This window comes from Equus przewalskii, chromosome 13 (genome assembly GCF_037783145.1).
Source record: "Equus przewalskii isolate Varuska chromosome 13, EquPr2, whole genome shotgun sequence".
Classification (NCBI taxonomy): Eukaryota; Metazoa; Chordata; class Mammalia; order Perissodactyla; family Equidae; genus Equus; species Equus przewalskii.
Genome location: NC_091843.1, coordinates 9,019,641 through 9,043,324, shown reverse-complemented (window position 1 = coordinate 9,043,324; position 23,684 = coordinate 9,019,641). Strand labels below are relative to the sequence as shown.

At 37.5% G+C, this 23,684-nt stretch overlaps 1 protein-coding gene across 12 annotated transcripts in view; it reads left to right on the top strand.

Moving 5' to 3' along the window:
• The window catches only part of RANBP17 (RAN binding protein 17), a 335,917-nt gene that overhangs the window by 262,436 nt on the left and 49,797 nt on the right, over positions 1-23,684 (top strand). For all 12 annotated transcript variants that reach the window (XR_011525453.1, XR_011525452.1, XR_011525451.1 and 9 more), the window contains 4 exons: positions 3,013-3,116; positions 8,837-8,925; positions 17,293-17,400; positions 19,609-19,691. Coding sequence is in view for 9 of the 12 variants with exons in the window: in XM_070570350.1 (XP_070426451.1) it covers positions 3,013-3,116; positions 8,837-8,925; positions 17,293-17,400; positions 19,609-19,691 (384 nt within the window). In the remaining 3 variants the exon portion in view is untranslated. The remainder of the gene's footprint in view (positions 1-3,012; positions 3,117-8,836; positions 8,926-17,292; positions 17,401-19,608; positions 19,692-23,684) is intronic.

The window sequence follows — 23,684 nt, the reverse complement described above, 5'->3', positions numbered from 1 at the left end:
ACAGGTGAAGACACTAAGGCTTAGATGAGTGAAGAGACTATCCAAAGCCAGATAGCTAACAATAGCAGAGCCAGGAGTCAAGCTTAGAATTTCAAAACATCTACTCTTTCCAGGACCCTCTGTCTGTGTGCAGTGATCGTTATCAGTTCTCAATGATTCCACGTTTATAAAATACTTTATCTTAGAAGAGTAAGATTACATAGTTTAAATATAATGTGCATATATATATTATATATTTAAGGATTTGATAATGTTTACTTCAGTTGGTTATTGTATTTATTTATTTTTTGAGGAAGATTAGCCCTGAGCTAACGTCTGTTGCCAATCCTCCTCTTTTTGCTGAGGAAGACTGGCCCTGAGCTAACATCCATGCCCATCTTCCTCCACTTTGTATGTGGGACACCTGCCACAGTGTGGCTTGCCAAGTGGTGCCATGTCCACACTGGAGATCTGAACCGGCAAACCCTGGGCCGCCAAAGCGGAATGTACACACTTAACCACTGCGCCACCCGGCCAGCCCCTAGTTATTGTATTACTCTATGTCAGGTGTTAAGAAATAAGGGCTTTTTAAAATTCACCTTTATTGAATAACTGCTTTTCATTCAAATACAGTATTTTCCTAATACATGCCAGGTACTGTTCTAGGTGCTAATACTATAATAGTTAGTAGTAGTACTACTACTATTTACTATTGAGCATCTTCTATTTTTCATGTGTTAACATTTAATCTTCACAATAACCTACAAAGATAGGTATTTATATCCTTATTTTGTAGATGAGAAAACGGAAGCTCAAAGTGATTAGTAAGTATCCAAAGTTAAACAGTATGTGGTGGAGCCAGACACTGGGCCTGTTTATTTCAGAGCCTTACCTACATCATTGTCCTTCACTGAGAAATGTGAAGATGCACCGTCTCAGCTCTCCAGGAGCAAAGCCAGAGATACTATCAGTGTAGGCCGATAGATCTAATAATTTACATGCACGTTATAAATTGTATCTCAGTTAATCCCCATGGTAACCCTCATCAAGTGGTAGTAGTGGTGGAATGATGTAGGTGGTATTATTAGTGTTATTATTAGCTAGATGCCTAAATATCTGCAATTCAAGGGAGACTGATAAATGCTATCTATAGTAGAGAGTCAGACAAAATGCTATGGAAACCCAGTGGGAGAAGGGGGAAAACTTGCAATGGGGCCTTAGAGCGTACTTGCAGGGGAGCCTAGCTCAGACACTGGGAAAGCTGTCATTTGACCTAAGCTTTGAAAAATAAGAATGACTTCTGTAAAGGTCTCTTAATGTTATCACCATTTGACAGAGGGTGTCTTTAAGAGGAATAACTTGGTCACGTAGCCGGTTAACAGAGCAGGGATTATAATTTGGTTTGCTTTACCCTTCACCTGGGACCCTGACCCTTGTCTAGAACAGCATAGCAGGAAAGACTCATTGGCCTTTTAACATCTCTTTACGAACAAAGTGAAGTCCCTGATTCTCTTGGACTCTAGAAACAAAGTATATGTAAGGTTAAAAGGAAAAGAGAAGTCAAAAGAGATCAGGGTCAGCCAGATCAGCCACTCTTTAAGGGTCAAAAGATCCTGATTCTGCCATTGATCTTCTTTCTGTGTGTATCGGCTTGGACCTCATTTTACTTAGTCGTAGAATAATGTATAGGCCAGTATTTCTCAAATATTTGCATACATTGGAATCACCTGGAGGGCTTCTTAAAACAAAAATTGCTTGAGCCAGCCCTGATGGCCTAGTGGCTAAAGTTTGGCATTCTCACCACTTCAGCAGCCTGGGTTCGTTTCCCAGTCACAGAACCACACCACTCATCTGTCAGTTGCCATGCTGTGGCAGTGGCTCACATAGAACTAGAAGAACTCACAACTAGGATATACAACCATGCACTGGGGCTTCGGGAAGGGGAAAAAAAAGTTACTAGACCCTATTTCCAGAGTTTCTAATTCAGTTGATCTGGGATGGAACCTAGGAATTTACATCTAACAAGTTCCCAGGTGGTGCTGATGCTACTAGGTCAAGGACCAAACTTTCAAAACCACCAGTCTCTTCTCTGAGATCTCGTTTCCTCTCTAATGCTGTTTAAAAACTGATAGCATAGAAATCAGGAGGTCTGGACCATGTAGTTCTACCTCCAACTAAGTATGCTACCTTGAGCAAGTCATTTAACCTTTCTCTACCTGTTTCTTCATCAGTAAAATTGGGCTCATAACTCCCTGTGGTATAGGATGAATGAGAGAATCAACTTCTCATTTAAAAAGAAGCTCCTTTTGAAAAGAACACTATATAAATTGTCACTTGTGCATATCGGTGTGTGAAGTGAGCATTCTGTTTTGGTAGATTCCTTGAGGAAACTACAGTCTACCTTTAAAGTGAAAAAAAACAAACATAGAAAATGTCTCTTCTCTCTTTTCTATAAAGAACAGAAAGCTTAGTGCAAGGGGAAGTGTACCCATGGTGAAGGTACTTAAAATCCAAATGACCCATGAGGGACCCCATCCTATTTGGCAGATAAAAGTTTCCCTGCTATCTATTTAACAAATTAATAAAAAAGAACATAAATAAAAGAGAATAATAACTTAGAGCTATCTGGGCACCTGAGTCTGAGCCCTTTAGGGCCTTGGCACCTAAAGAGAAGAGGAAAAAAACATCCTTGTCTCTGAGGCTTTGAAAGTGGCTTTCCTTGAGGCATTAGGGAAGCTCTGGGGGTCCTAAGAGCTGAAGGGCTGAGAAGCCTGGGGCATGAGTCTGTTTGATCCAATAAAGAGCCAGAAAAAAAAATGGCTGGTAAGTAATTTTGCTATTTCATTTGGTGCAAAAGAGAAGGCAAAACACCAGAATATTCAATGAGCCAGATCACAAAATGTGTCATGGATGTGAATGCAGCCTGACCCCTTCTCAGGGACATTTCTAAGCCTGATTGCAGTGCTCACTGCCGAGGCTAATGTACAATAGCATGCATTTTAAACCATGGTGACCCTTTTGTTTTTCTGATAGGCGAAGATGAGGACGAATTTGAGAATTTCATGCTGCCTCTTACAGTCTCTTTTGAAACAGTATTACAAATATTCAACAACAGCTTTAAACAAGAAGACGTAAAGGTGGGTTTGTTTCCAAACATGAGGAAAGACGATTTTGTTCATTCTAGGTTGTCTAGATCCAGGAAAAGGTTCTGCATATTTGTGTGTGCTCTGTGTGTTATCAGCCTTGCTTTCGCAATTGCATGTGCTTTGAGTTGTACTTGTCATGTAAGTACTTTTCTAGTTTCTTATACAAATGGACTTTGAGGTCAGCAAATGATTTTGGACAGTCAGTTTATGATTAGATGACACAGACTCGTCTCTTGTGGCAGTAACTTTAAAAAAACGTTTCTTGTGGGTACACTACTTTAAATATCCCTATTCCCTCATCTGCCCTGCGCTGTATGTTTCAACGTATTTATATGGAGGAATGCACAAACATACACATGCTAAAACATTACATCTCTAAATATTTTTTTAAACAAGAATTTATATAAATCAAGACTTTATTAAATGGCTAGGCATATATGTATAAATAGGAGCTGGTCTTGAAGTATTGCATTCTTAAACTGAACAAAGTGATTAGGATAACTGATAGCTAAATAAGGTTTTTATGTGCCTGTGGGAGCCATATTAGGATTGATTTGACAAGTCAGTTCAGCTGTGGCAACAGCCATAATATCTAAGACAACATTATGTTTTATTAGTAAAATCTTTAAGTGTAGCAAGCTGTTTGTGACAAAACAGCCCCATATTTTAATGTGGGGGATGGGAAGCAAGATCTGCTAAATAGGAACAGCATCTTCTGAAATTATAATGCATCAGGGCTATATTAAATAGATTGACACTGATTATTATTTTTAAAAGACTAATAAATGTACTCCGGAGACTATAGGCACCTTTGTTGGTGATGGTTGAGTCATATTTTATTGTTATTTTAAATATGTTGAAAATATTAACCATCATTTTGCATGGCTCCTCTTCTCTCCACCAAAAACAATTAGCAGTAAGAAGCCAAATAGAAAAACTATGGCCTTTGAAGATTATTTTAGTGTAATTCATTTACCAAAAAATAATTAGCTAAATACTATTCCTTTTAATTGGAAATAGTTTTTGAAATAATTGTTTATCAACATGCAATAGTCATAAAATTTTAAAACCAAAAAAGATCTTAGGGATTTTCTTTGTGTTTATAGTCTTGCTGAAATTCTTCACCACAGTTTCTACTCAGGTTAACTATATTTTTTAGATGTCTTCCAAGTATTTTTAATGACCAGCAAAATCTTTGTAGCTTTAAGGTGGCTATTGCTGCCCTTAATATCAAAAAGAAGCAGTGAGGTTGAAAAACACCATCTTTGTAAAAATTACATTTGTCTCATTTGAAGATTTCATTATACTCCAAGCCTGTTTTGATGTAATCCCATCTAGTTTGATAGAAACCATTTTCCTAGAGTCATTTTTAATGGAGTTCCAGTGATATATCCCTAAACCAGCAAGTTCTTAACGACCCTGGAAAGTGACTGCTTGATTACACTTTAACGGTATTTGCAAATAAAATCACAAGTAATTAAGGGGAAATCTCCAGGCTTTTGAGCAAGTTTGATGCATGATAACTGCCTGATTCAGCTTCATCTAGAGTAATGCTGTGTAGGCAACAGCTACTGAGATCAATAGCAACGTAATGATAGTGGCAGAATTAAGTGAGTAACCTGAGAACTGTGCCTCAGAATGCATGCAGCTGCCACGAACCAAGGCCACACAGTGCACTCCGTGCTTCCGTCCTAAATGTTCATCAAAAGACGCCCTGCAGGAAAATGGAGTTAGATGCTCTTTATTGCTGATCGTGTCTCTTGCCACATTTATCAGGGAAATTGGATTAGCAGTTGGCAGCTGCAGGTAGACAAGATTCTGCAGTGATTAAATATGCAGCTTGGCTGCATTTGTTGTGACAGACCTTTAGTAAATTCTACTGTAAGCACCATCTGTCTAATTTGTATAAAGAAAACTGGGTGCTTTAAGCTACCGATAAAGAACTAAATCTGTTGCTTTATCATAAACAAAACTTTTGCACTAAATGCTTTTAAATGTAATTTATTAGGTTAAGGCTGTTTTTCTATCATGATGAATAAATAATATATGCAAAAGTGCTTTCAGGTACTTCATTTTGCAAGTACTAGAGATAAAAACAGTTCTGTTTTGTTCTTCAATAAAGTATTTAGTATTCCAATCCACGGGAGGTGATGCTGTTAAAATATCTCTATGAAAATGCCGCAGGACTGCCAAATTCATTTAATTTGCAACCCTTACCAGGATTTTCTAACTCCTATTTATAGATATTTTTCCAATGCAGATTTCAGGATGAACATAAGCATTAAGGACCTATGTTGGCAAATTGAAATATGGCTGTGAGGGGAAGAAATGCTGCAAAACTCTTAAATTTATAGCTTTGTTTCCTTACTTAGTCTTAATAAAATTGGAGAGAACATTGAATTCTTGTCTTGGGTTTTTCTCTTCAAAGTAAAGGAGAAAAGAAAGAAAATGCTGTGACAAATCCTGGCTCTAAAGTGTTAGTTCAAAATCTATGTTTTTTTCCCCTTAGAATTGTATCCATAGTAAAATATAGTCCAATACTCCTGTGACTCATGCATCATTTTTGATTTGGCCATGATGTCATCAGTTTTAAAGAAAATGAATGAAAACTTCTTGGAGGAAGAGGAGCAGTTAAATAGGAACCTTACTATCTTTAGTCCTTTCGTAAAAACTCCACAATGTTAAATTATTTAAAATCCTTGATTTTCAGCATGCGCACATTAAAAGTTTTCGCACTAAGTGCCAAATGTTGCAAACAGCACTTTAACAGAATGATTTTGCTTTGATCCCTGTAGCAGTTCCTGAATAATTTATCACAGGTTATTGCCTTAATTCTGGAGAGGGATAGAGCAATAAAGGCAGATGAAAACACTCCAGTTGAAACACCTTGGGGCCTGCTCATTCCTCTGACACGGCTCTTTTGTTGGAACTATTTAGAGGTTATTAAGATGTGTCTCCAGAATTAAGAGTATGCTGTAAGGATGAAGACAGCCATCTTAATTCTAAAGACAAAGCACAATGACCCTTCACCTTCTTTTTCTTTGTTGTTATTATATAGTAGAATTATGAGGATAATATTATAGCTGCCCCCAGTAGTGCCACTACAGTAAAGGGTCTGTCAGACTTTCCATTAGAAACCCTGTTTTGGGGGTCAAGGTGGAAGGAGCCGCATTTCAGCTGTTTCCGAGCCCATCCGTCTCACACTTGGCACCCAGACAACTGTTCACCATGCAGCAGACTCAAGCACTGAGCAATTTCTCCTTGAACTATCCAAAAAGGAATCCTTAGGATTAGATACCCCAGACCTACCCCACTCCCAAAAACACCCTCACTAAAAATATAGGAGCCTCTCACTTTTCAGATCAATCAAGTGTTGGCCAACTGGAGGAGAAAGGCCACTTTTGAAATAAATCTCTTCATACTATTTTAAATGAGATGGTAAATTGTGGCTCCTCCCCCCTAAATTTCAGTCAGGTTACCTCTCACCTCTGAGATTGTTTAGTAGCCTGGTTGAGCTCCTAGTTAACAGTTTTCCTGTCTCATGTCAGAACTGGGTATGTTTTGGCTATCAAGAAAGTATTCCCTTAGTGGTGTTTGAGTATGTGTATAGAATATTGCAGTACTCTTGCTGCTTTGAAATAAAAGATATTGTTTGAGCATAAGAAATCTGTGTCTTACTCACATTGACACTGCATTTTCCTGCTCAGTCGAATCTGTTGAAAACATTTAGTTATTATATTGTTATATGCGTCCTCTGCTCTGTGGTAACATTTTCTAAAATTAAGCGTTGATATAATTTCATAGATTCTAGTCAATTAGAGCACTTCTATTAACTTGGCATCTTTAAAGGAAGAAAAATTTGTGATAAAATAAATATTAACCTTTTGTATGATAAGGGTATTCAAAAATATTTTAAGAGCCCTTTGCACTAGGCACAATGTAAAACTCATGGTTCCTATTGACTAATTTAGAGTTGAACGGTGGGTACCATTATGCATATGTGAAAACTTAAGATTATTTAAAAAGTAGCCTGTAACCTCTAAGTGTACATAACAAAAATAGACCACAAAGGCCACTTGAATACAAAGACTGTCAAGTTAAATAGTCAGAATGTAATTGTTCAAAGAAGGCTTCTCAGAAGATTTATTTTGTTTTGGAGGCTGCAAGAAATGTGGAAAGCTGAGAAAGGGGGGAACAAGTTCCAGGTGGTGAAAATAGGTTGCATAAAAGGCAAAATGTTTTTAAAAAAAAAAATAGCAAGTGACACGAGAGAACTACAAGGAGACTAGAAGATTATAGAAAAATAAGGACTGGTGAGATTATGAGGGGAAAAGGAATAAGTCATTTAAAGAAGCAGAAACAGAATTCAGGGTTTGCAGATTCAGAAATTCAGGTTACCATCATTCTATAAACTGTTAGGCAGTATAGAAACTGCATATTCTTATGAACAACTTCCCATTACATTGAGCCACCTTTTAGGTGGAGGGGGGCTTTTGGGGGAAAGAGGATCAGAAATTGCAAATACTTCTGACTGGTAACTATTATTTGCTACCTTGAAATGTTATTTAACCATTAGGATGAGGGTCAGGATTCACCTCAGAGTCCTTAATGATCATTTAAATGCCTTCCTAAAAAGGTTTTAATTTATTACCAAAGTGTGAGGAAAAAGAAAATCTGGTAAAAAGGAAAGTTCAGAGAGCATTTTCTGGCAGAATATTTCCACTGAAACAGTATCCTCAGAAATCACAGTTGCACATCTCAATTATCCCACCCCTTGTTTTACAGTTATGTTTATTTGTGCTCTTTGTTCTGACATTCTAGCATCTGTTCATGAGTTTTCTTTTTCTCTTCCCAATCATCATCCTAAGGACAGCTTAATTAGGAGTCCAGAGTACAAGTCAGATCTCTTATTTGAGTCAAGTTTTTTTTCTTTCTCCAAAACTAAATATTTAGGGAACACTTACTATGTAGCAGGCTCTTGCTAGGCATTTTTACGTAAATTTATTCCTCACAATGCCTCTGTGAAAGAGACATTATTAGCCCCTTTTATAGATGAGAAAACTAAGACTGATAAATTGCCTTGCCTTAAGTCTAACAGTTAAGAAGTAAAGCTGGGATTCAAGTTCATGTCTTCCGACATGGGATATATAACTGTTTTCCTTACAGCTTTTCCTTGCTGTGGAAATCTGTTATTCTGGGTGTGTCATGGTACCGATAAGTCACCTGGCCAGTTTTATTTTGTCCTAAGTTACTAATGATATTCCTTAGGTATCTTTGAATGCCATTGTGCTCCCAGGATAGACTCCAAATTGCACAGTGGGACTGGTTTCACGCAATTTGATGTGGTTACGATTTGCTGTTATTAAATAATGTCTAGACCCTGTGCATTTATGTTTTGTGGAATTATTAATCCTCATCTCTTTTTTTTCTAATTGGCATTATTCAGAAACAAAATTCTTCTATTAAGAATCTAAATGTTCCTAAACTACTGGAATTATGACTTAGCTCAATTTATAACAAGCAAAATAGAGTTGGTCGGCAGATTCGATGGTCTGTTTAAAGAGTCTATAGTTTTCAATAGAAAGGGATCTGAGCGAGACATTTTAGCTAATGAATCAAAATCAGATATGTGGTCATTATTGCCTGATTATTACTCCATCTGCTCTGTGCTAACGTGAAAATCAATTACTGTGTCTCTTTCCCACTGACAGCGTATGTTGATCGGGCTGGCAAGAGATCTTCGAGGGATTGCCTTTGCACTGAACACAAAGACCAGCTACACCATGCTGTTTGACTGGATGTATCCTTATTACACTGTGACAATACCAGCTCTGTGCACAGAGGGATGCCAGGCCCCTCGCTTTCGTTTAATAGTATGGCACAGTAGGGAAGAGGAAACAAAGCTAAATGAACTAATGTGTAATCAGCTAAAAATTACAGCACAGTGGCAGCAGTGCAGATAACTGAGCACAGCATTTGGAGATCCAGCTCAGAGAGGTCACTTTTTTGGTGCCATTAAATATTGACAACTTAAAAATCACATCCACAAATGATTGTTTAGGTTGGGGTTGCAGGGGTAACTGGGCTAACATATTTAACTCAGGATCAATGAATCCTACCTACTGTTTGGCATTTTCAAGGAAATTTGAATTTCTACTCCATTTCAACTAGCAGGGCTGAAAAGTTCACTTTGTCTCTTTGAGGCTTGCTTTATCATGCTGCAGTTTTTCATCACCGTGGAAATATTAATGGACATGAAAAGGGGGAAATAAATGGTCAGGATTTTTTGTTTGGTATAAAATTTGAATTTACCTTTGCCAAGGCTTAGTACAGACAGCAAAATAAATAAACAAAGAAAAAACATCTCTGACAGAAATGCCTCATCGTATAAGAGTAAAAAGAACATGGACTTTGGTATCAGACAGACCAGGCTTGAAATCCCAGCTCTCCATTTGCTGAGTAAACCTTGGCAAAGCATTGTACCTCTCTGAGTCTTGGTTTCCTCGTCTGAAAAAGGAGCCATCCGGCGCCGGCCCGGTGGCCGAGTGGTTAAGTTCGCGCGCTCCGCTGCGGCAGGCCAGGGTTTTGCCGGTTCGGATCTTGGGCGCCAACATGGCACTGCTCGTCAGGCCACGTGGAGGCGGCGTCCCACATGCCACAACTAGAAGGACCTGCAACTAAGATAGACAACTATGTACCGGGGGGATTAGGGGAGATAAAGCACACACACACACAAAAAAGGAGACATCCAGTATCATGGCTTATTGTGACCATTAAAGTAAGTAATGTGCTTTGAATAATGTCTAGGACATATTTGATAGTCATAAAGGGTCACTATTAATATTGTTTTAATAGTATTGATTGAATCCCCTTTGATCCTAACAGGAAGTGACTATTTATGCAAGTCATATTAATGTAATATAATGTTTTCATGCCTTTATACATGAAACTATCAGAGCATGTAAGAAAAATTGGATGCCTTAAAGCTATTTTATTTTTTAAGTTACACTATTTCTCAGTGGCTCTTTTCAAACCCTTCTTATCCAAACTTCCCTCATAAATTAAATTGCAACAGAAACTTCTTAAAAGCAATCTTCAGCTACTGATGCCACAATTATGGCCAAAGCCGTAACTAAAAGGAGGTGTTTTAGGGAGAACTCTACACTTTAAAAAAATTTTTCAACATTAATTTGAATAGTGACTTACATTATTAGTTAATATTAAACCTGCTTTATCAGATTTATGTGCCTATAGAAGCATTACACACAAGAATTTTCCATGTCACTGAGGAATCATGTATGTCTCTATATCAGCATATGAAGTACATGTACAGAGATTGTAGATTTTAACATGGAAAGTCCTATAAAAAGTCATATAATTCTTTTAACTATAAAGAATCAACTGGAATTACTTATGACCTTTTATTTCTCAAAATATAAATAGATCACAACGTAAAAACTTTCATTTATTTGAAAAATCATAAAAGCCTCATTTGGGCACTTTAAAATCAATGATTATCTTGAAACCAAGCTACAATTTTAGGATGTCCAGCAAGTAATGTTTCTTGTTTTCCTCTTCAACAATCGTAACCAAGAGTCAAGGTTAGAACTTTTCCCCTCAGTGTCAAAGAATAGAAATATCTGTCATAATTGATACTGCCTAAAATTTATAGAATATGTTGCAATTTAAGTTTGTAATTAAGTCTGTTTTCCCTTTCCTCGCTGAACTCTCCTTTTTGGCACCTGTCTGAGGTGAAGCTTCTGTCCAGCAGATGGCAGAAAATAGCAAACGGAAAACCCTGGGACTTAATGTTTTGTTTTGAACTAGAAACCATTGTCTCTTCCATTTGACCATAGATGTTGATGTTATTAGGGTTAGGGGCGGAGGGCAAGCGTTAGTTGTGCAGGAAGCTGTGTTAGATTGCCAAACAGGGTGGCTTGGTACTGGCTTTGCTTATAATAATTGAGTTTCAGTAACAAATCAGCTTCCTTGGGAAAAGGCCAAAGGCTTTTCATAATTGTATTGACAACAAAATGAATATGATAAATGGTGTTCATTCAGTTGAGACAAGATTTATAGTTTTCCTTTGGGCAAGGGATGAAGAGCAAATATTTATAATAATAGTAAAATTTGTTTAAAAGTTACATTATTTGATAATTCAAAAAGCTTTATTAAAATATTTTGAAATACTTTAAGCAGTTTCAGGTGATAAAGTACAGATTCTTTCCAAAGTATTCTAGTAATGTAAAAATGAATAAGTATATGATTAAAAACCATGGATATGAAAGTCATTTATTCTTCCTGAAATATTGATATGTCGAACCGTCAGTGATGATTCCCACATTACTGCTTGGGGAAGTTTATTTGCCTTTTATCTACATAAATGTGTGTTCTTTAATTTGTTATACAGTCCTTAGCATGCAGAAGAAACGCCCTATAAGAGCACATGTCATCTTAAAGTCAAAATGCATTTTATTTATGGCGAATATTTGATAAAATGCTATTTTACTGGTTAGCTATTTAATTCAAAAACGTTTCTATAAACACTGACTGCATTAAGTGCTACAGGAACTACGTTGCTTATCACTCTGTCCTTCCAAAACTAAATCGCCTCAAACTGTTCGGCAGTCGTTTCACTGCTGGAGAATTGCAGAAGAATCATTGATATACTTCCTTACCCCTATAGTGAGGACACAGCAATGTAAAAGCACCTTACCTTGCAGTGCATTTAGTCACCTTCTTTATACTTTTCCCAGATCATACTTAGACTGATGTATCAAAAATCCAGAGAGAAGGGGCCGCCGGTGGTGCAGCAGTTAAGTGCACATGCTCTGCTTTGGCTTCCCAGGGTTCACCGGTTCAGATGCCATGCATGGACCTACGCACTGCTTCTCAAGCCATGCTGTGGCAGGCATCCTACATATAAAGCAGAGGAAGATGAGCACGGATGTTAGCTCAGGGCCAGTCTTCCTCAAAAAAATAAATAAAAATCCAGAGGGAAATTGAAAAAAGTAAAGGAAAATGTGTGACACTATTTCCTCACACACAATGTTTTAATTGTCATAATCTGATCTTTGAGTCCACTGTTTTTCAATCAGGCAATCAGTGCTGTTTAGTAACATGCATAAACATTATATAAAGACAAGGCAAGACCATAAGATATGTGGAAGAGCACAAACTTTGGAAGAGGACAGTACTTGATTCCACTCCTGGTTTCACCACTTAAGAACCTGTGGGGTCTTGGGTAAGTTACTTAATTTAATGTCTCAGGATCACAGTTGTCTCTTCTGTGAAAGAGGACTAATAATACCTGTCTCACAGGTGTGTTTTAAGAAGTGAGTGAACCGACATATGTAAAGGGCCTAGGACAGAGGCTGGTGCAAAGTAAATGCTCCACCACTGTTGTTAGTTCCTTTGCCTAATATGGAATGAGACACAGGGATCCCGTTTGCTCACTTGTTTAGCAAATTTGGCTAATGACTGTGCTAGGTTGCATGAGGGATGTAGATTACTTAGACTCAAATCCTACCCCAAAATGAGCTTATAGTTTAATAGAGTCTGTTAGATACTTACATAAACGACTATAATAAAATATAGAGGGTGATAAGTGCTATAGCAAGGATACAAATAGAGTAATTACATTTAGCTGGAGAATCAGGAAAGGCTCTGTGAAGGTGAAGATACTTCCCTGGATCTTACCAAATAAGTAGGATTGGACTACTGGGCCTGTGAAGTAAGAGGTCTTCAATTGTCCTGTGCACAAGTTTAGGAAGAGGAGTAGTGGAGAAGATATGTTATTGTAGATACCACTTATTTCATGCTTGGAAATGCAGACTGTCTTGGACCCTTGAATATCAAGCTAAAGACCCTTATTCCCTTGATAGTATAAATCAATTGATGGTTTTGATTGACTAACAAAATCAAAATTGTATTTCAAGACGAGAGAAAATAATCAGCAGTATGTTGGGCAAACTGAAATAGAGAAGAAAGGAAACCTGAAAAATCACTGTTCAGTAAGCATTTTTTGAATGCTATGTGCCAGGCATGAGGAATGAATAAAAGAAATGCTTTTTAGAAGAATGAGTAAAATGGATTGCTCTTTAGAAGATCACAATCTAGGGCCAGCCCCAGTGGCCTAGTGGTTAAGTTCAGCACACTCCGCTTCAGCGGCCCAGATTCAGTTCCCGGGTGTGGACCTAGACCACTAGTCTGTCAGTGACCATGCTGTGGTGGTGGCTCACATATAAAAAAGGGAAGATTGGCAGCAGATACTAGCTCAGGGCAAATCTTCCTCGGGGGAAAAAAAAAAGTCACAATCTAGTAGATATAACAAATAACTAATAATCAATGTGTTGTAGCAAAGATGCACGTAAAGGACCACATGAACATATAAGAGGAAGAGATTGGTGTTTTTGGCAAAAAGAGTAGGCTTCCCAGGGAAGAGAAAGTTTGGTGAGGTGCTGAAAGATGGATAAGCATTTGCCAGACAGAAGAGAGAGGAAAGGCTTCCAGTAGCATTTGCCTTCATGAACAAAGGTACAGATGTTTCATGTTCACGGAATACCTTTAAAATAAGTTCTGAACTGGCAGGCAATTTCTATTCTGGAACCACATCCTTACACCTTTAGCTCCTAACAGTTTTAACAAAAACTCTCATTGCCTTCTAGTATATTATGATGCTTTCTCTACTGTGAAATCCCAGAGGAAAGAATTATGTTTTTACTCATTTCTGTTTTCTTGAGGTCCAGCACATAGTAAGTACTAATGACTACTGGATGGAGGGATGGATGGATGAATGGATGGGTGTTGTCAAGAAGCAAACCTTGTACTTCTCATTTTTTCATAGTTGGCGTCTTATAAGGCAATATCATATCACTAATGCTCTTGATTTTTCATTTATCTAATGTTGACCTTAGGAATTCATTGAGAAGATCTAGGTGAAAGCAATTAGATCTGTGCCTCTTCTACCTAAGGACTCTCACTCTCTTTCTCCTATCCATATATATGTGGTCCTCAGACAGCCCCTGGAAAATTAAACTCCTAGAGTGGGTGCTGATTCCTACCCTCTAATCTGAGTCTGGCACTCTCACTCTGACGCCCTTTTAACCTCCCTGCTTGGTAGACCTCTACTCTGCCTTCTAATAATCACTCATTTTCTCTGTGGCAGTCACCCCTGTCAGAAGCGTATTAGAATTGGCACCACTCTCATTCCACACAGAAAAGGGAGCATCCTCTCATATCCACAGTCCTTATCCCATAGTGAATGCAGTGTGCTCTGAAAAATATGATGGTCCTAATGCCTGTAGAATGCCTTGCAAAGGGGCTTATGTGTGCTTATGATGTTCTTAGATTCTGAGATTTGGGTCTTTTCAGTTTCCCGATGAGCCTTCCAGATGCTTTCCCACTAATCATGACTGAATTTGTGCTCAGGAGATCTCTTGGTGGAATATTTTCTCACCTGTGCTCCTCTGGCACTGCTTCAGGATTTTGGTACTCAGGGCATCCCTATTGTGTGCCTACCACCTAGACTTGAGCATGAATTCCCCAAGAATAAAAGCCATGTCTTACTTATCTCTGGACCCCAGCACAGTACATAGCACATTGTATCTACCATCTATCAAAAATAAGAGATTTTCTAGTCCATAGAAAAAACAATACAGTGAGTTATCTGACAGTAGCCAAAATAGAGTTAATAATCAAGTTCATTGATTTTACTTTTTTCATTTTCATCCAACTTAAACCTCACTCACACATGTACACTCACTTCTTATCTCCCTTCTCTGCTTTATTTTCCTTTGTAGTTCTTTCTAGCATATTATATATCTATTTTGTTTATTTTCTCTTTTCTTATTAGAATATAAATTCCATGAGGGCAAGAATTTTTTAATGTTTGGTTCACTGGTCTCTCCAGAGAGTGTAAAACAGTGACTAGATAGTTATAGAATAGGCCTTCAATAACTACTTGTTAAGTAAATTGTTTCAGTATATACAAATACAGCCTTAACATGGTATATCTAGGGGGACAAAAGTATTGCTTTTTGCACTTTTAGGGAGCATGCCACTCTTAAGGTATTAGAGGGCTTATTTTCATTGAATGTTATATGAACTATTTCCTGAACTTCAGAGTGAAATGTACAGTTAAAAAGAATTAGGGCCAGCCTGGTGGTTTGGTGGTTGGGTTCACACACTCCACTTTGGCAGCCCAGGGTTCCCAGGTTTGGATACTGGACACAGACCTATACACTGCTCATCAAGCCATGCTGTGGCAGCGTCCCACATACAAAGTGGAGGAAGACTGGCACAGATCTTAGCCTAGCAACAATCCTCCTCAGGCAAAAAGAGGAAGATTGGCAATAAATGTTAGCTCATGGTCAATCTTCCCCACCAAAAATAAAAATTTAAAAAAAGAATTAAATAAGTAGTTCTAGTCAAATATGTTACATCTGATTTTTAGGGTGGCAGGTTTACAGCAACAAATATTTATTGAAATCTACTTTGTGCCAGGCCCTGCCCTCAAGCAGTGTATAATATAATAGGAGAGAGAAAGTACTGTGATAGTGCCAGCACAGGGTACCACAGCCATATATTGGAGACACACCTAACCCAGTCTTTGGGGTCAGGGGGTGGTGCCAGGGAGGCTTCTTGGAATAATTGACATCTATATTGGAATCTAAGGGACAAATATGAATTAGTCGGAACATTAGTAGGGAAGCACAGGTCTTTGCCCTTTAGGAGCTCACTTTCTAGTGGGGCAGACAAACACAACCAACCAACCCTAATACAGTCTATTATAAGAGAGATGTTGTCAAAGTGTTCATTGAACATAGATGAGGAAGAAATTGATGCCTTTTGACAAAACAGAGAAAGGTTCACCATCCCAGAGGAAGTGAAGCTCGAGCTAGATGTTGAAAGACAGGACTGTGTTCGTCAGAAGCAGCAGCATATAGAGGAATGGAGACCAGAGAGTTGGCATCAGTGTATTTGCAGGGAATTAAGAGTGGCTGAACCATAGGTAGGGCAGGAGTACTGAGATGAGACTGGGGGTAAGCAGGGGCCAGATCTTAAAGGGCCGTGTGTGCCATGCTAAGGAATTTGAAATTTATCCTAAGAGCAGGGAAGAAAATTGTGATCTTTCTCACCATGGAGATCTCTACCCATACCACACAGAGAAGGAGCACCCTGTTAAGTGATTCAGTTCACCACTTGCAACTGAAACAAAAAGACAAGTACGTTGAAAAACATTAGGAAGAGAGAGACTTAGAGATTAGGGGGGAAAAGGAAATGAAGGTAGTGTCATAGTAAGAGTTATTTCTATTTCTATTTTTATATATATTCATATATTTTATATTTTTTATATATTTACATATTTTTACATATATATTTAATAAATACATATTTATATTTATGTGTCAATTTGGCAAGGAGGAGGCCAGTTATGGGTTAAATGGCCAGTGGAGCTGAATCATAGTGTTCCAGGTTCTGATGGTCTCAAGCCACTGACTTAGCAGAAGTAGACACTTCTTAGTAGTGATGAGAACTTTGAGAATTTCTCCTTTGCTGTGCATGGGACTACATTTTAGCAACACTGACCTTGAGTAGATTAAAAGTTACCCAAAGCTTTTCTTCAATCTAATGTCTCCAGTGTTCCTTGGAGCTACAGTGGGACCAAGCAAAGCAAGTCAACAACTTAAGAAAGAATATAGGTAATTTCTAAGCTGGGAGATAGACACATGGGGTTTATTATTACTGGTCTTTCTACTTTTGTGTATTTTCAAAATTTCATGATAATATTTTTATTAAGTAGTTTGATGCCTGAGAGACTCTGATAATAACAATTCAAATATATATTTATCCTCATTAACTAAATATATTTCCTTTTACTACAATATTAAGCATAATTCTTTGAATGTGTTACTTATATGATACTTTGAAAGTTATAGACAAGTATAAGCAATATAATGTATGGGATATGTTACAAATAAGAGCAGATCAGTTGCAGTTCCCAAAAAAGTACATCTGTGCAGGTTAGGAGAGCAATTTATAAAACTGCCATTGTATACTAAACAGAGAACAAATTTGGATTCCATTTTTTTCCTTTTCCATGGCGCTAATTTTCAGCAACAACATTTCTTTTGACCCTTAAATTCTTTAACAGTCTTTATAAAAGGTACCCAGCCTATCTGCCGATTCTTCAGAGGGCTGTTGAGCAGTGGTATGGAGAACCGGCCTGTACAACTCCCATCTTAAAACTTATGGCAGAACTGATGCAAAACCGGTAAGAGATGTGATGGGAGAGTGAAAAAACAATCTGCTATTTGGCAGGGTTGTCCAGAGGTCAGACTTTCCTGCCTGGTATGTGTATATTCAAGGCTTAGCAAGAACTCAGGAACCAAAACTTAAGATGATCAGTGAAAGCAAGAGAACTAGAGATATAAGGTTGAGACCTTTGGGGAGAAAGAATATAGTATGCTAAGGTGTATATGGGGATTATGGGAATTGGAAAACAATTGGAAGACTACACCCACCATTATTTAAAATAGTCAAAGGCACAAAATGGAAGAAGGGCAGCTATTTTAATTGTTAAACTGCTTAGCTCAATCTGTAGAATTTTAAAGCAGGAAAGAAGTTTAAAGGTCTCTGAGTTGAGATGCTTCATTTTATGGATAAGGGAACTGAGTCCCAGAGCAATTCATGGACACATAGTTTGTCTTAGGAGCCCTGGGGATTGTCCCTGCTTTGACTTCGAAGTTATCCTTCTTCCTCTATGCCAAGATGCATATATGTGGATGATTTATGCACTCACAATTTTCATTAAATAGCAACTACATCATGTCTCAGAAATTGCCTCGTTGACCTTATAATTTGCATAGACCAGCAGAGATTCAAATACTCTGCATATAAATATTAACAAAGATGTAGCTAAAAAAGAAAAACTGCAATAAACTAATTGGTTTTACCTCTTTAAAATATGTCATTGTGAATATGGCTTAGCACCAAATTGCCTGTCACTTAGCCACCCTGTTTCATCAGTTGCTCTGTGTAAACTGTGTGCTGGAAGGGAGATACCCAGACAGGGGAGGAGTGTGGATTGCAGCTCGAATTTTCTCTCTGCTGCTGAGCTTTTCACAGCAGTAATTTAAAATTTTTAAGACAAGAGGTGGAAAAAAATCTGACTAATAAATAAATGTGAGTATTATTTTTTTGAAAGCTGTTAATTTTGTTTTAAATCTTTCTCATAGGTGCCTTAAATACTAAAGGAACGGTGGCTATATTTTTTATCTTAGAAATTTCATTTTTATTAAATTAAAATTTTTTCAACCAGATAATTGATATTATATATTGCTGATACAATTTAATACTAAAGGAAAAAATCTATTGTATTGTATATTGTAAAGTATTTTATATCTGCCATAGGCAGATAATTCATATCTAGCACAGTTTTCCTAACAACTATCTAGTGAAACTCTGTAATCTCAGGAAATGTATCTTGTTCATATTTCTCTAGAATCTAATATGAATTATGTATATACATTTCTTTAGTCAGGAATTGTATGCCAACAATCAAATGTTCACAATATTTCTAATAAATTATAATTGTACTTAATTCGAAAGCATTTTGAAAGCAATAATTCATTCTATTCCTGGCAAAAGGACTTTAGCAAATATCTTTGCTTTTTGGTATTTCTTTGCTACGAGCTGCTTCTATATTTTTTGCTAATCCTTTTGGAAATATACCATTATTTCTTGAAAGCACAACAACAAGACATATCAGAGCCAACTAAAGCCAAAGTAATGTCAAAGAAACAAGTATTATGTCAGGATGGCACGTCAATCCTTTACCCTGCTCGTATTGTTCCCCCACCTGTCAGGAACCAAGGAAGCAGACTGGTCTCATTTATAACTTCTGGGACTGGTTTCTCTTTACTTCAGCTGTATGCAATGGAAACTGTAGTCTGTATGTAATTTAATGTGTTTGAAGTATACTTGAAGTATCAGATGATTTATTATGCATGTGGGCAGTATTAAAGTTACCTAGATTTCCTATCTGTCACTTTAGAATTTGTTTTAAAAATGTGTATTGGCCACTACAGGAGACCTCAAATGTAAATCTCTATCCAAGTATCTATATAAACTTACACATACACACCTGGGATTTTTTATTATTACTTATCAACCACTCTGCATGAAAGGAGAAAGGGGTAAGAGGTCTGTGATATAGAATGTCAGGATATTGTTTTGACAGATATAAAGTGAATTCTTTGAATCAGCAAATAAATGAAAGCTCTTCTTAATTGTCCTAGTATCTTTGTAGTGAGAAAATTAGCACATATATTTTATCAACACTTGTTTAATGGAATGGCACTTTTAAAAAGGCATAATTGTACTGCAGCTACTTTTAATAAATGAAAATGCTATGTATTTTACATCTATATTGAGTTTCTTTATCTGCACATGTAGTCTAATTTTTTGCTATATTTCTTAGATCCCAGCGTTTGAATTTTGATGTATCATCTCCTAATGGAATTCTCCTCTTCAGAGAAGCTAGTAAAATGATTTGCACTTATGGTGAGTATCTTTTTCCATGTTTGTCTCTGCAATATAACTTTATCTCTTTGGAGGGAAGAAAGATGTTAGTTATTTTGTTCTTTTGAACCTTCATATCTGTATAAATTTGTGAAGTGGGTAAAAGGAGTGCAAAAAGCCAGGTAGCTATCATATTGGCATCAGAAGAAGTGAGCAGCATGCCTTTAACTACAAATCATGCCTGACCAACTTGATGAATTTCTTTTGGCTAAAACTGCAGTGTCAGTAGGCAAAGGGAATACACTAGATAGAATATTGAAGTTACAGCATATTCAAAATTGGTAAAAGTTACATCAGGGAGTTTGCTGTCTTGGGTCTAGGAATGCTTAGAGCAGTATGTCACCAGCACTGAATTTTGGAAAAATATACTGGTAAAGAGCAGTAAATATTTTATTGTAGGGAACTTTTGGGCACTGCACCCCTAGAATCAGAGTTCTATAGTAAAGATTGTCCTATTCAATTATTGTCAAAATGTTTGGTTAGTAGTTAGAATTGAGCCTTAGAACTACCATAAAACCTAATACTTGCCAATTCTGACAGCTTCGTGAATGAAATTCTCAATTCTTGGGGACCTTGACGTAGCCAGGGAACGGGGACAGGATGGATTAGAATCCTCTGTCATCTGTTTGCCACACAGACTGAATACTGACTGTGGCCGGCTCTGTTCAGTGCTCTTCTCCTTGAGGGATGGTTCCGTGTCCTTTTTTTTGTCGTCTTCTTTTTTGCCTGTCTGTTCTTACTTTCCCAAATCAATAGCAACTGTAAGTACGTTTGGTCTCAAAATTGCCTGTAGTTCTCATATTCTTTTTGAGTGCCTAGAAACAGATTTCACAAAGTTTTGTAAAGCCTCTTTAAGTGTATGTTGTGTGTGTGTGTAGGAACAGCCATTGAAACATAGTACCTTTTTAAAAGTAAAGCCCATTTTTTAAAAAAGCAGAAAAACAGTTTAAAATTATTTTTGCTTCAATTCAAAACACATCTAGGGCTCTGATCTATATGCTTGTAGGCCACTGTTAAAAATGCTTAGTTTTAATTGTACGTTTGAGTTTTAGAGTTTGAGATCGTAAGTGTATGGAAACTACAGAAAGCGCCTATTTAAGATAGTAAACTTGTACTCTCTTATTTTCATCTATACTACATTGCCACAACTTTTGCATCTGTTGAAAATGGACGTATTAGAATTATATAAAGTAGAAATGCTTTGCCTGCTAAAGGTAAAAATGGACCTTTTTTAAATATGCTCACAGTTTGCTGTACTTCCAGTGTATATCTAATTCCTTTCAGTGTCTTATCATACAAAGATATACGTCTGGACCTTCCTCCGAAAGTATGGTATCTTAAAAAAGCATAGTTTGGGTAGATTAAAAGATCTGAGTACCAACCCGAGTACCAACCCTAGTACCAACCCTTTCAACTCCGTGACCTTCAGCTAAGACACTGCACCTCTTTGTGCCTAGTTTTCTCATATATATAACTAAGAATAATGAATACCTACTGACCTACCTATCTAGTTAGGGTTAGAAGTGGTTAATTGAGCTACTCTGGGTCAAGGACTTGGCACAGGGTGTGACATGGAATAGGTACTCAGTGAACATGCCTCTCCTTGATCCAAAGCTGTTCTCTTGCACTCACAGAGCCCGCCTTCTTTGGACAGGAGTTCACTGACCACATCACTTTTTTGTTCAGGGATGTTTCCTGCTTGGACCACACCATCCTGCTTCCTTCTGTCTATAACAAGTACTGAGTTTCTAAGAGGAAATAATATTTCTCATTAAACAATACATGTATAAAAACTTCTTAGTAGTCGATAGAGCTTTAAATATACAAATGTTAGATTCCTGTTACCAAGCACAACTGTATCTTTCCTTCCCATTTCTCTGGATCCATTTTCTTTCACTAAGTGTAATTTTTCCTTCGGGGCTTATTCACTATTGCAGTAGGGCTGATAAAAGCAGTGACTTCTTCCTCCTCCAGTATCACTAGATCTCTAGGACAGAATATATGTCCCGCAAGTGACAGCAAAAGGAATCTCAGAATAGTGCCAAACCTATGGACTTCAAAACTATCTAGTCCTCTGTCAGGTTGTCTGACGTAGACAAAGGCATTGCAGCAAAAGTTGAGAAAGATAACTATGTGAGGGTTACAGTGGAGGAAGAAGAAGAGAAGGAGACAGAGGGAGACAGAGGAAGGGCAGGAAGAAGAGAAAGGAAGTGGAGCAGAAAAGAGGAAAAACCTTCAAAACACTCTTGAAAAGAAATGCCAGTAAGGTTTTTTCCCCCTGAAGAAGGACTCAGAGATTAGGGTAAGGCTTTCCTCCTCAGTTTGGATGAATAATAACGATAGCTTTCATTTTTTTAATCAGCTATTATGTGCTTGCTCCTGTACTAGACCATTTATCATGCATTAACCCATTGAATCCTCAAGGTAGGTATTATTATCTGCCACTCACTAGTCATTTGGCCTTGGTTAAGTTGTGTAGCCTCTCTTGCTTCAGTTTCTTGTTAAACAGAGAAAATAATACGTACTTCTTAAGGTGGTTATGAGGATTCAATTAGATAATGCATGGAAAGCCCTTAGACCAGTTACCCACTATGATTACTGTTATGAAGAAATTGAAGCTCATAGAGGTTAAGAGATTTGCCTAATATTACATAACTGGCAAGTAGTTGAATTGGAATTTCATTCAAAGTCTGTATGGCTTCAGACAATAGTCTTTCCCTATTCCTTATTGCCACTTGGGAGTTGCCACAGGAAGATTGTCGTTTAGATACTTATGATGAAGCACTGCTCTTTATGGTGATTTCTATCCTAAAACTTAAGGGAAATCAAAGGCTCAATGGAAAAATGTCCTTCAACTTTGTTACCAGTGATTTTGACACCTGCTTTACATAAAATAATAGAAAAATGTTTTTCAACCTTCACTGATTGGCCCATGCTGGCCCCCATCAACCACGCTGATTTTATTGGTCTTTACTGTCTGTAATGTTTCATTCCCCGTGCTTTTACCTCTGGAGATTCTGATATGCTCATTGGAGGGGATTGTGTGGTTGCCCTCCAGGAGCCTGGAAGATGAGGGAAAGAGTGTCTGAGAGGACACAGAAGAGCCAGCATTATTTATTTCTTTGGTAAGCCAAGGGGAAGGAAGGGGAAGCCCATGTAGTAAGGAGGCCAGAACATTCTTTGATCCCTTCTGTCCCCATCTTCACTGGCTTTCTTCTCTGCTCACTTCTCATGGGCAGTATTCTCGTAGTCCGTTATTGGGACAGTATAGAGGGGGAAGGACTCATTTCCAAAGGCACCTGATTTATTATATATTTTGTGGAATAACTCCACCTCTCTGCTTAGTGAGACTGGCAGGAAAATAATACTTTTGATATGCTGTTTTATTTATCTACATTCTGTCATGATATACTTTGATGTAAGTTTTTAATTTTGCTTCAGCTCTCAGCTGCTCTTGCCATTCCAGCTCAGGGTCAGCAATGAGGTTAGCCACAGTAGCACAAAACAATTTCCTGTTTGTTCAGCCCAGGTAACATTTGGATGAGGATTAAATTTTACCACATTTTCTACTAGCCCAAGCCTATTATTTCTAATGAGTTTTAAATTGCTTCAAGAACATGTATTTCAAAACTTAGTGCTATGATCCGTTCAGCGTGAGCAACTTAATAAAAGAAATTTCTTTCTTAAATTTTTGGTTAAAATGTTGCGTGCAGTGTAATAAATGTTATTACTTTGGAAACCTACTTCTCAGTTTTAAGAACTGGATATTTTTTATCCTCAATTTCCATTTGTCTAATCTTTTCTTGCCTTTGCCTCTGGGTACTGGTATCTTTAGTGACATCTGTTGGTTGAAGAGTGCATAGAAGGGAGAAATAGTGATTATTTTCATAAGACTGGCCAAAATGGAAGTGCTTTTATTCCTTCCTTAGGTCCCTGACTTAAGAAAGCTCACTGTGTGAAAATATAAACTTTAAA